General features: G+C 38.0%; 1 protein-coding gene across 1 annotated transcript; it reads left to right on the forward strand.

Annotated features, from left to right (window-relative positions):
• The first annotated feature begins 2,112 nt into the window (after nucleotides 1-2,112).
• Nucleotides 2,113-4,417, forward strand: LOC127454085 (homeobox protein Hox-A9b-like). Its single transcript, XM_051721038.1, has 2 exons — nucleotides 2,113-2,710; nucleotides 3,607-4,417. Exons 1-2 carry the CDS (start codon nucleotides 2,182-2,184, stop codon nucleotides 3,843-3,845), a joined length of 768 nt encoding a protein of 255 aa, XP_051576998.1. The 5' UTR covers nucleotides 2,113-2,181; the 3' UTR covers nucleotides 3,846-4,417.
• The last annotated feature ends 8,158 nt before the right edge of the window (nucleotides 4,418-12,575 follow it).

Consider the following 12,575-nt stretch of genomic DNA (forward strand, 5'->3'; position numbering starts at 1 on the left):
TCGAGAAAATAAATGGGATTAAACTATGGAGTTGCCTTTTCTCTTATGTTCTTCTCAAGAAAGAAACAAAGAAGACTGCTGCGTGATTTAGGTAGTTTCATGTTGTTGGGCTCCAATTTACATCTCCACAACACGAAACTGTCTTAATTGCCTCGCAGTGAGATTCAACACAACACCGAAACATTGCTACGAAGTTTGAGAAGTGTTCAGAGAAGTATATGGTATCTGAAACATCAAAAGGGTCAGCAACACTCAGCAATATATCAATGATTCAAGCAAATCTGAATCTTCAAATCTTAATGCAATGCATCGTTGAAATAAACTCTTCAGGTCAGTTTAGAAAGTAAATGTTGGAAATGTTTCGTGGAGTGTAGGTGGAGATAGCAAGGCCTCGGTTACGATCAATGCACTTTGGCCAAAGCCGCGTGCGCATCTGAGACTGAGAGCACGCCCACATTGCCGGATGCGTCTGCTGGGCCGGAGAAGAAACACAAAGGCTTTATTGGCCATATTCAGACCAGACAGCCAAGTTACAGCCCGAAGAAAAACAGAGTTATAGCCCCTGTTATAAACAAAGTCTGTTGAAGTAGCCAGAAAGCCCCTCTTCCTGGAGGACAAGATCACAGCAAAGCTCAATTGCGTTTTTCTATATTGGCCTATAATTGTATATGTAAAATAGCGGACAGTCAAAATGCCTTTATGTGGCACGTACATCTAAAACGTGCTTCATGTGGTAGCGTCTACATGAACTGATTTTATTCAAATCAAAATATTATTTCACATCTCTGAATAAGCTTGAATACATAAGGTTACACCAACAAAACTCATTTTAAGCGTTAGATCAGGTATAAGGTAACAACTGCAGGTTACCACTTTATAGGCCACATTTTATATTATATATATGCCATATATTCCATTACTTATTTTTCTAAAATTGTAATTTATCGAATATTTAAATATATTTTGTTATCTGATTTTCAAAAACCGTGTATTGTTAATGTTCCAATCACTTACAATATTGCCATTTGTAGTAGCCTAAGATGCAGCGTTTATGCTCATCCATTTAATCACACATATAGGCCAATGTGTTCAAAAATACTAACTTTGTAATAATGAAGAACATCATCACCATTTCAGTGAATGTGTGGGATAATTATAAAATACAAATATTTATGTAATCACAAGCTTGTCGATGTAGTAGTATATCGTTCCCCAATCTTCTTCTTTTTTTGCGTTATTTTGCAAATTAACTTTTTGCATTGTAGATCAGACTCTCAGTAAAAAGGTTTATTTGATTTTATTATTATATTAATTCATTCATTTATTTTAATTCATTCGTTTAATATGGTTTTTTGTCATCTAAATGTTGTAAGGACAGCATATGTTTCCTACAATAAGATTTGTTTCATTATCAACCGCATAGTTCACGTTCTGATTTGGTTGAGCTTGTCTGTACATCACTGTATGCTTTGCCGTGGAGCAGACTGAAAGCTTGAGCACGTTGCTGGATGACTGGTCACTTAGCAGGTCATATCTCAACCATCCAATGGCACTTATTGCCATATAAAGTATACATATGGCTCACGTAAAGATCCTCTTTATGTCTGAACTACTTCTTCTGCTTGCGTTTGCTGCACGAAATCCATGTATTCCTTATAGCTTTATCTTTGGGTTTGCAATTTTATTTTATAAAGAAACTTGCTCTGTCTTAAGCAGGGTGGGTGATCTTAGACTTCACGGCAATGATTGTGAAAAATGCTAGTTATTCAAGAGGTTTTAAATGGACAGCAGTAGGCTAGGCAATTATAAGCTACTCCATTAACATTTGGATCAAGAAATTCTACAGTGATGCTTACCAAATATCCGTTTTTGTTAAGCATAAGATTAACAACACGAATAAAATCAAATCCACCTTCATAAAAGCCTATGGCTTTGCCATTAAAAATATGACTTGTAAAATGGTGGCCATTTAACAGTGCGCACTGGTTAGGCTTTCCCTTTATCTCCCACAGTCACGTGTCTCCCACACCCAATCCAATCTCTGCAATGGTTCAACTTATTCAGAGGTCTGTAGTTCACCGTGAAGTCGAGTAGTTACTCGATTTCCACGGATTCTGAATTTGTGTCCGTTTCATTGTGGGTGTATACGTTCGGCTGGGACTCTCTTTGCTTGTTTTTGTTATGTCGACATTGGGGACACTGAGTTACTACGCTGATTCACACATTCCACACGAGAATGATGATCATTTGGCACCGAGGTTCTCATCCGTACCCGTGGTCGAACAGCAGGCTCGAGAGCTGACTCTACCTGAATATGGCGAGCAGGAGCCGTACACTTTTCAGGCCAAATCATCTATTTTCGGCGCCTCGTGGAGTCCCGTGCCTGTGCAGCCCCCAGGCAGTGCATCTTTTGCATACCACCCATATATCCACCATCCATGTTCAACAGGAGAACCAGATGGAGCACCCGTGCGTCCCTGGGCTTTGGAACCGCTATCTGCGTCCCTGTCTTTCACGGGATTATCCTCTGATATGCACCATGATATAAAACTTGAACCATTGATCGGGAATGGCGAGTGCACACTCCTAGTGCCCGAGGCTGACAACAACAACACGACCCCAGCAGAGAGGAAGGTTCCGGACGATGCGGTTTCCAGCAAATCACAAGATGGAAAAACTTCGGCAGAGACGAAGCTAGATCTAGACCCACGTAAGTGCTCAGTTTATAGGCTAACAGAATGTGATATGCTGTATTGTCTTCAGTAGGCATATTTATAGCATAACGGGTTAACAGCTATAAAAAATAAGAATCAGTAGGCCTATATTTTTATAAAAATGATGACCCATAATAAGTGCTTTGTTAGCAACGCCGAATTGATAGCCAACTATACAGCATTTGAGTAAACACAACAATGTAGTAAACAACACTATATTATATATATTTAATAGGTCAACAGGCTAGAATGTCTTTTGATCTTCCCATCTTTTCTTTTCTTTTTTTTTTTTTTTTTTTTTTTGGGAGGCAATAATCTGCATTTGCATATGTTTTGGTGTTTTAGTGGAAGAGTCCAGTCCAGTAATTCAATTTATGCCTAAATATTTGCCATCATTATGGACTATACTGCCATTTACGTATAGGCTATCATCCAAACCTTGTCATAATGTTAAGAGACAAGTGTGGATTTAGTCACATTGCACTGGATTTTATGTCATTATTAAAGACGCACAACTGTTATCATAAAACAGACTGGATTATCTTTTTTTAATTTTTTAATTTTTAGAAAGTTATTTTCGTTAATACAGTAAGTCCCTTGTTTTCCCTCATTCACTGATGTCTAAATTGTCAGGATGAGGGAAAAAATATAGCTTGTACATAAAAATGTCGATCATTTCAAATCTTCCAGGAGCTCTGTCATGTTCTCCGTGATTTTTGTTTTTCCAGTTACAGGAATAAAATATAATTCAGCCTACTTTAATCTGTGGTGAAGTAGCCTAATTATATTAAGATATTACTTTCTTCCGAATTGTGGGCTGATCATAAAATGGCCGCAGTTTCCCCCCCAACTGGCAACATGACTAGCTTTTTCTCTCCGACCCTTCTTGCAGATAACCCTGCGTCCAACTGGCTGCATGCGAAGTCCACTAGGAAAAAGCGCTGTCCTTACACAAAGCATCAAACTCTCGAGCTGGAAAAAGAATTTCTGTTTAATATGTACCTCTCGCGTGACCGTAGATATGAAGTGGCAAGACTCCTAAATCTCACCGAGAGACAAGTCAAAATTTGGTTCCAAAACCGTAGGATGAAGATGAAGAGATGCAATAAAGATCGCCCAAAAGACATTTAAATCAAGGAAAGCTGTAAATGTGCACTGCAATGGATGAAGTGATTTCGTTAGAACCCAGTGTGTTTGTAAATAAGCCTGTATTTTCCCTCATGCATCACCACCACCACCACAACAACAACAGTAGATTATTATTGATAGTAGACTACATATTATAGATAGCATACTTTCCATTTTGTAATATGGTAGATTGACATTGCACAAACATTTGATATGAGAGTATGCTTGTGTGTATATATGGTTGTGTCATTGTGTACAGCTTGTTGTTAATTCTCTTATTTAGTTTGCTTGTTGTAGGCCTTGTTATTCGCATTGTGTACATTTGAAATGTGTTATAAGATTTTAAAATCCAGTTCACGATTTCAGGGAAATGGTTCTGCTATGGCATATTGATGATTTGCATGAAATTCATTGTTTGTTTGTTTTTTTAGATTTTTATTTTTTTATTTTTTTAGAAAAGATAAAAATACATAGCCTATTTGTAGCGCAATGTATCAATGTTTAATGTGACTACCTAGGTGTATTTGAACTACCTATGTATTATGATTTATTAATTTATTTTTTGTTATACGTCATTAAGGTACTTCAGTGAATTTTGTACAATTATTGTGCTTGCAATGTAATGTGAATACATAGAAACTGTGCATAAACGCAAATACCTCAAATCAACAGTGTTAGTCGTTATCAAATGAATTGTGTACATGACAAATACATTTCTGATAAGTAGTACATGTCTTTAAGACTCAACATCCGTCAATCAAATGGTCTTTGGGCTGTATGTAGCCTATCAAATTACAACTCAAAATATTACGGGTTTGATAACCTTCGCTGTTGAATTAAATGATATTGTAATGAGAAATTGTCACTAATATTTCCAGTCCTTTGTTTCAGCGCAATACTGAACATAAACTTCCTGATTCAAGCATGGCACAGCACATCTTTTACACATCTCACATGTTTTCGCGCTCGTTATCATTTGATCTCACAACCCTGTTTAGTGTCCTATTAACGGTCCGGATGCCGTTTCTCCACATAAATAAAGCTTAGTATGATTCTGTTGGACAGGCCTGCACATTCTATTTGTGCCCTGCCCCTGCAAACGATATTAGTGGCCGTGCGGCAATAAACCACAATCACAGTCTTAACTGTTTATGGGGTGCAAAGCGATTGAGGGCGGACCTGAAACGACTTTTTGGACGCCCCACATCTATATCAAAACAATTATAGTAACACAGATTAGAATTAGTTGATTCCTCTATTTTTCATTTTATTATTATTTTTTACATAAATACACAAATAACATGGCAAGAAAATAAAGGCCATCTTTCACACACACACACACACACACACACACACACACACACACACACACACACACACGGTTTACTTCTGCTCGGTTGCAGTGATGGACCAATCTTCAAAGGCTCTATACCACAGACAGTATCGTAAAACGGGGCTCAGCCACACTGTCTGGTTTTTCTCTGCTAATTAATTTATTACTCACCAGCAACAATTAAAACGTCGGAGAACTGATGACCTATTTGCTGTCTCTTCATGCATGAAGTGGCAACGGAAGCAAACCTACAGACGCATTGTAGTTTTTCTTGCAGTGTCCAATATTTTTGCTTTCTTGCCTTTTTAGCAATGTGAATTTAAACTTTACATGTAACGAATGTGCAATAAATTAACTATTTTTCAAAGTGAATATGCACATTTAACAATGGATAACAAGCCTTTGAATCCTGAAAAAATATGCACAAATCTCAAATGTGCTCTCGTTTTGGCTAATTGGCATATGACCAAGGAATCTAAATATTTCCCTTTTGGTAAAGTTGATATATGTGATGGTTGTTGAGCCAATTGAGTTACTACCATCAGTATCCAGCAGGTGGAGACAGCGGTTTGTTCGAATCTTTCAAGCGACGATTCCTTTTCCTCACTAAAGTAGGATAATAAGGGCCAGCTACAAACAAGGCCTATTTATTTATGTAAATGTGACATTTCAGCTAAAAAGTGTCTTAAATGGTGAATATCAACAAACGTGAATTAGACTGGTTAGACCAATATAAAACCCTGATTTCTGTTTATTTTATTTTATTTTATAACAGAGGCTAAGACTTAGTTTGACCCTACAGGCAAGACTTTCACTTCGCAACAATAATATACACTGATCAGCCACAACATTAAAACCACTGACAGGTGAAGTGAATAAAATTTATTATCTTGTTACAATGGCACCTGTCAAGGGGTGGGATATATTAGGCAGCAAGTGAACAGTCAGTTCTGGAATTTCATTTGTTGGAAGCAGGAAAAATGGACAAGTATAAGGATCTGAGTGACTTTGACAAGGGCCAAATTGAGATGGCTAGATGACTGGGTCAGAGCACGTCCAAAACGGCAGGTCTTGTGGGGTGTTCCCGGTATGCAGTGGTTAGTACCTACCAAAAGTGGTCCAAGGAAGGACAACCAGTGAACCGGCGACATGGGTGCCCACGGCTCATTGATGTGCGTGTGGAGCGAAGGCTAGCCCGTCTGGTCCAATACCACAGAAGAGCTACTGTATCACAAACTGCTGAAAAAATGTAATGCTGGCCATGACAGAAAAGTGTCAGAACACACAGTGCATTGCAGCTTGCTGCGTATGGAGCTGCGTAGCCGCAGACCGGTCAGTGTGCCCATGCTGACCCCTGTCCACCACCAAAAGCACCTACAATGGGCACGTGACCGTCAAAACTGGACCGTGGAGCAATGGAAGAAGGTGGCCTGGTCTGATGAATCGCATTTTCTTTTAAATCATGTGGACGGCTGGGTGCATGTGCGTCGTTTACCTGGGGAAGAGATGGCAGCAGGATGCACAATGGAAAGAAGGCAGGCTGGCGGAGGCAGTGTGATGCTCTGGGCTATGTTCTGCTGGGAAACCTTGAGTCCTGGCATTCATGTGGATGTTACTTTGACACTTACCACCTACCTAAAGATTGTTGCAGACCACGTACACCCCTTCATGGCAACAGTATTCCCTGATGGCAGTGGCCTCTTTCAGCAGGATAATGCGGCCTGCCACACTGCAAATTGTTCAGAAACGGTTTGAGGAACATGACAAAGAGTTCAAGGTGTTGACTTGGCCTCCAAATACCCCAGATCTCAATCCGATTGAGCACCTGTGGGATGTGCTGGACCAACAAGTCTGATCCATGGAGGCCCCACCTCGCAACATACAGGACTTAAAAGGATCTGTTGCTAACATCTTGAGCCAGATACCACAGGACACCTTCAGAGTTCTTGTGGAGTCCATGCCTCCAAGGGTCAGAGCTGTTTTAGCAGCACGAGGGGGACCTACACGATATTAGAATCAGAATCAGAATAAGCTTTATTGCCAAGTATGCTTACACATACAAGGAATTTGTCTTGGTGACAGGAGCTTCCAGTGTACAACAATACAAAAACAATACAAAAACAGCAGCAATACATAGATAATAATAAAAACTAAAAACTAATTATACACATACGTACAGACACACACATACACATAGGCAGGTGATTTTAATGTTGAGTGGCTAATCGGTGTATAGCCTAATGCTTCATTCATAGGTAGCCTACATGCATGTAGCCTAATTTCACACGTTACTCTTACAGACAACATAAACCATTTTGAACGCTTCCATCTTTGCCTCAATAGAGGATATATTCTATTGAAACGTACCACAGATTAACGTTTGGAAAATTATTTATTAAATTGCATTCCAATAAAGTTATAACACTGCGCTTGAATGCCACATTGAACTGAGATGCCATATTCTCTGTTTGACCTCTCTGACGTTACTTGAAAGTACACAAGTTATCACGCCATGTAGTTTGCCCCTGCTATTCCACCAATAAATCACAATAAATCATAAGATCACGTTTTATTGTAGACTATTTACTTACAGTATGCTTAAATAAGAAGCATGCACACTAATTCCAGAATACTGCATCTCACTCTCTTATAATGATCGTAGCTAAAGTTGTATAATATGGGACAACTCGTTACCCAAACCAGCACCAGCTATCGTTACAAAGAGGCACTTTAAAGGAGCTGTCAGGTCCTAAAGTGCTGAACAGAGATGTGCACTTCCAAAGAGTGTGATGTTCCTTGTTCGAAGATAGGACACCTTCAGATAAGGCATATAAGCCTAAATAATAGCATATAGCTAATAGCAATGCTCCATGCCCGTACAGAGGGACAGTTGCTCTGCAAAAAGGTTATCTATCTTGTGTGCATTGTAACACTATGTTGTATGTATCGGTTATAATGGCATGGTTTGGTGGAGTGCACCATATGTTTAAACTTTAGAGGTTAATAATAATTGTGACTATTGTGCAGTGATGCACACAACTGAAGTACGACTCGTATCTGCCCTTAATGGAGTCGGGTTACAGTAAATAAGGGTAAGAGAGTAGGCGTGCTCTAGGTTTTAGATGCGAGACATTCATTTTCCTACCACCAATAAAACCACCAAAACGTGAAATTTGTGTTTACTTCTGGAGGATAATAATCAAATTTGGCTCAAACTCTGTTGGCTATGGATGACAGTATGTATGCATCTTATTGTCTTCAGATAGGTGCTTACAGATTAACAAACGCAAATAATAATAATAATAATAATAATAATAATAATAATAATAATAATAAAATCAGATTTCAGTGTAGGCCTATATCGTTTAAAACTAAATTACACATTTTAAATTGCGTAAAGTGTAGATTGTAATAACCAAAGTAGTATAATGCATCATGTTGTTTATATTGTGTCGTATATCAAGCTGAAGGAGTGATCTGGGGCTCTCGTTAATACAAGAACGTTTAAAGATGCTACAACAAAGATTTTGGGATACCAGGCCATTGTTTATAGTCACTTTACTCCACTAAATTGTGGTGGAAAAGGGTAAAGATCCATTTGCGTATCACGTTGAGGTATTAGGCTCTGAGGCCTTATATTATTCTTTAAAATAAAGAAGATACAACGTTGATCTACGCGTTTCTGGCAGCAGGCAGGTAAGCAGAATGGAGGCAATGTTAAGCGAGCTTTCCGTATAAACCACGTTGTACTTTTAAACGCTTTTGTTTAGAAACCATATATCTTGTTGAAAGTCCGCCAATGATAATTTGACACAGTATTTTTTAATCCTTAACCCATGATTAAGAAACATGAAAAGAGGCTGCATCTTGATATCTCATTATTGTGGATATGTTACCGGTAGCATATCTGTGACACACCAGTCATGGGTCATATTTTTTTATTAAAATAATAGTATTTCACTTCATAGTTCTTTATAGTTTTATTAATAATAATATGGTCCAGCCTGAGTCAAACACAGACATTTTCGCTTTCTGTTGCAAGAGACTTCTGACGTGCCCCCATGATCAGCACCTGGTTATACTGCAGGTTTAGTGATCTGGCCAGAACGTAACATTATGTGTAGCCATTGGTCCATAGTGGATCACTTCCCCTGATAATTTGCAGTCAACTGATCAATCAAATTGATAGACAGTTTTCCAGGCAGGTAAAATAGTAGCCAATAGGTAAATCGATTGGCCTATATGCATTTGATTTTGTTTTGAAAGTGATATACTGATGAAGAGAATCCTTTCACACACTATAACCCTCATAACTGGGTAAAAACACTAAATCACAGTCCAGTGTCTAATGGGAGTCTAAATAAATGACTGTTACTAATCAATATGTTCTTATGTGACCAATCTTTACGCATCCACAAAATGCACAGTGGAGTTATTTGTTGCTTTACTGTCTTGTTTAGCTTGATCAACTGATCAAAAGGTTAAATAATAAAATGATAATGTCGGTGAGTTAGGGGATACAGTCTTCTTATTGTGCAGGCTATACTCTCAAAACGTCATATCCTGAATAAAACTGCATGATTCTTGTATATGCCCGGAAATGACATACACCTACATCCGAACAATAGGAGCTTGGAGCTCGTTTACGACCCAGTGCGATGTGTGTGGGTAGAGGGTCATCCATCAAACGCCACTGTTGCCAGAGCTACTGCCGCTACTGCCCTCTCAGACATCATAAACACCCCATATACACCTCTCGCGCATTCATTTACAAAGCTCACTGCATGGGAGAAATACAAGGTAAATTCCTATTTGTTTATTTTTTACATAAACAAATGGTTGTAGACGTTGTTGCTGGCCGAAGAAGCATCATATATACAAACTGTATATATACAAATGATTCATCTGATCATTTCTCATTAATATATTGTTATAGGCCCTACCGATATTCAAAAAGATATATTCAGTGCCGGCTTAATGTTCCCTTTTCCGTATCTGCACATCTATATATGTTACTACAGAGGCCTCTGAATCCATGGAAATCAACTGAATTCATACCACTATAAATAAATAAATTCACTCAACAAATTTAAAACAACAAAAACCTGAGAAAAACAATTAGGTACTGTTTGAAAATAAATAGCGAAATAAATAAATACGGCCAGTAGCAAATTTACTTTTTATAAACATTGTTAATATGAAAAAGCGTTTTGCGTTTTCCATGTTTGCACTATTACAATTAATTGCCAGCTTGAGTTTTAGCCTACAACACCATCACCACCACCACCAATAATAATAATAATAATAAAAGAAACACGTGTGGTTATTTCTTGAAATGCATATTTAGTAATGCTTAAGCTTTATACCTAGTACACTGATCGCTTCATTTTTAACTAACTGAATCTTCTGCTCAGTGACCGTCAGCATTCATATTATTAAATCCAACAGACGGTCAGCGAGGCGGTCCATTGTGCCAGACGCATCAGAAAACATATTGTGCTGGAACCTCTACTCAGCACGAGGACGAAATGATTCAATATCTCAGTTAAAACGACACTTATTTAATTCATAAGCTATTTTTTCCCCCATTCAGGAGATATCGGCTTTCAAAATCAACAACGGAGAATGTTTCCATTAACATTTTGTTGCCAGTCATGAACTAGGCCTGAAATGTCGAGATTTTCAGTCTGATGCATTTATTCCACATCAAAATGATTTACAGTCAGACACAGAGTCTCAATAAGACTGAGCTCAGTGTTATTATATACGAGTGGCCTCGAGAATTTTGCTGATATAGAAAATCAAGATTGTGTTGGAAAGATGGTGAAATCTTGAATTAATTAAAAATGTATAATGAACAAATATGAAGGGGAAAAAACAACAAAAACAACTCCGATACCATTTAAAAACAAAAACCACAAACTCATTTTGGCTCCTTTTCGTGTAAATGTATTTATACATTTGCAGATACATAACATTGATAGTTAGACTGCCAATTTGCAATAAAGCATGTTTCATTTAACGCAATATAATACAATTGGATACTCACATATTCATTCGGTCAGGCCTGACAAACGAGAATAATTACAATGCATTGTAAATATGAATTATTATTTCAATCGAGAAATTAACATATGATAAATATTACATTTAACACATGCGTAAAGATACATCCTTGATAAGTTACGATGCTCAGCTCGTGAGAAACGATGAGAAATTTTCGTTCGTGTTGGAAATGTGTAGGAAGGAGTGGGTATATTTGAAGAATGCCGACACCCACGTTCTTCTACACACAATAGCTCCCGTGTTGCTGGAAAACACACCGTTTCTCTCTTACAATTAGTAAGTAATCCTATTCATTTCCAAACCTTCGATAAAAGCTGAATTTCCAAAAAACGAAAATATAGAAGAAACGAATTTTTGGTCCGAAACAACGCTGGTCCATTAACAACACATCCGGTATGAAATTATGAACGAGGACAATCCTTTAGTTGAAAAACATCAATTTTGTAAAATTTCATTTATAAGATGGGGAACTCTTAACCATGAGTACTACGTTGTTCTCTTCTTCCTGGTCACATATGATCTAAGGGAGTGTTAGATGCTTTAAATGTGTTCTTAGGGCACGAAGCTGTCAGACCTTTTGGCTGTAAGATTGATAGCGTGCAGGCTTCCAGGGCTCTTTGTTTAGAATATAAGCAATAAAGTGCTCGAGGCCTACTCCGTCTTAGCTGAAGACTTCTGAGGGCAAAATAGAAGGAGCATTCTTAAACGTTCAAGATTATTTGGGATTTATAATTTTTGTTTGTTTGTTTGCCTGTGAGTCTGTAAAGCATCATGCATTTTGAAGGTCAATTCAAGTAATAGTGTGTAGTAGCTGTTTTTATTATTTAGATGTTAAAGTAGCCTACATTACTATTTTGTCTGAATGTACAAATAAGTATAGCTGTGTTTAGATGTTGTCATAATAATACATTCTTTATGGAAAATAAACAATGTTATTCGCACTCCTTGAGCAACTCCTCTCTGAAGAAAGAAATCTTTAATTTCTACATCTTTCATCTGAATGCATGTAGTTGGGTAGTTTCAAAAGTTCAGTCCTTAATACATCCATATGCTAAAACCAAACTAATTTTACATGGCATAATGCATTAGTGTGCGCGCTTAAGTGCTTTAAAAGAATATGTCCGCGCGCAATGTGTGCGCGCGCGTACCGGCTCACGCGCTTTCGCTCGTGCATCCCACAAATGAGAGCGCGCATTCTCTAAGGAGTAGTAAACCCCAAGATTAATGGGTTTCTTCAATCTTGACTTTTGGCGTATCTTATTTGTCCAGTTGATTTCTAGGGGCAGTCGAGGTCCAGTCAAACTATAAATGACAGATAGGAGACGAACAAACTC

The sequence above is a fragment of the Myxocyprinus asiaticus genome, chromosome 16, assembly GCF_019703515.2.
Source record: "Myxocyprinus asiaticus isolate MX2 ecotype Aquarium Trade chromosome 16, UBuf_Myxa_2, whole genome shotgun sequence".
Lineage (NCBI taxonomy): Eukaryota > Metazoa > Chordata > Actinopteri > Cypriniformes > Catostomidae > Myxocyprinus > Myxocyprinus asiaticus.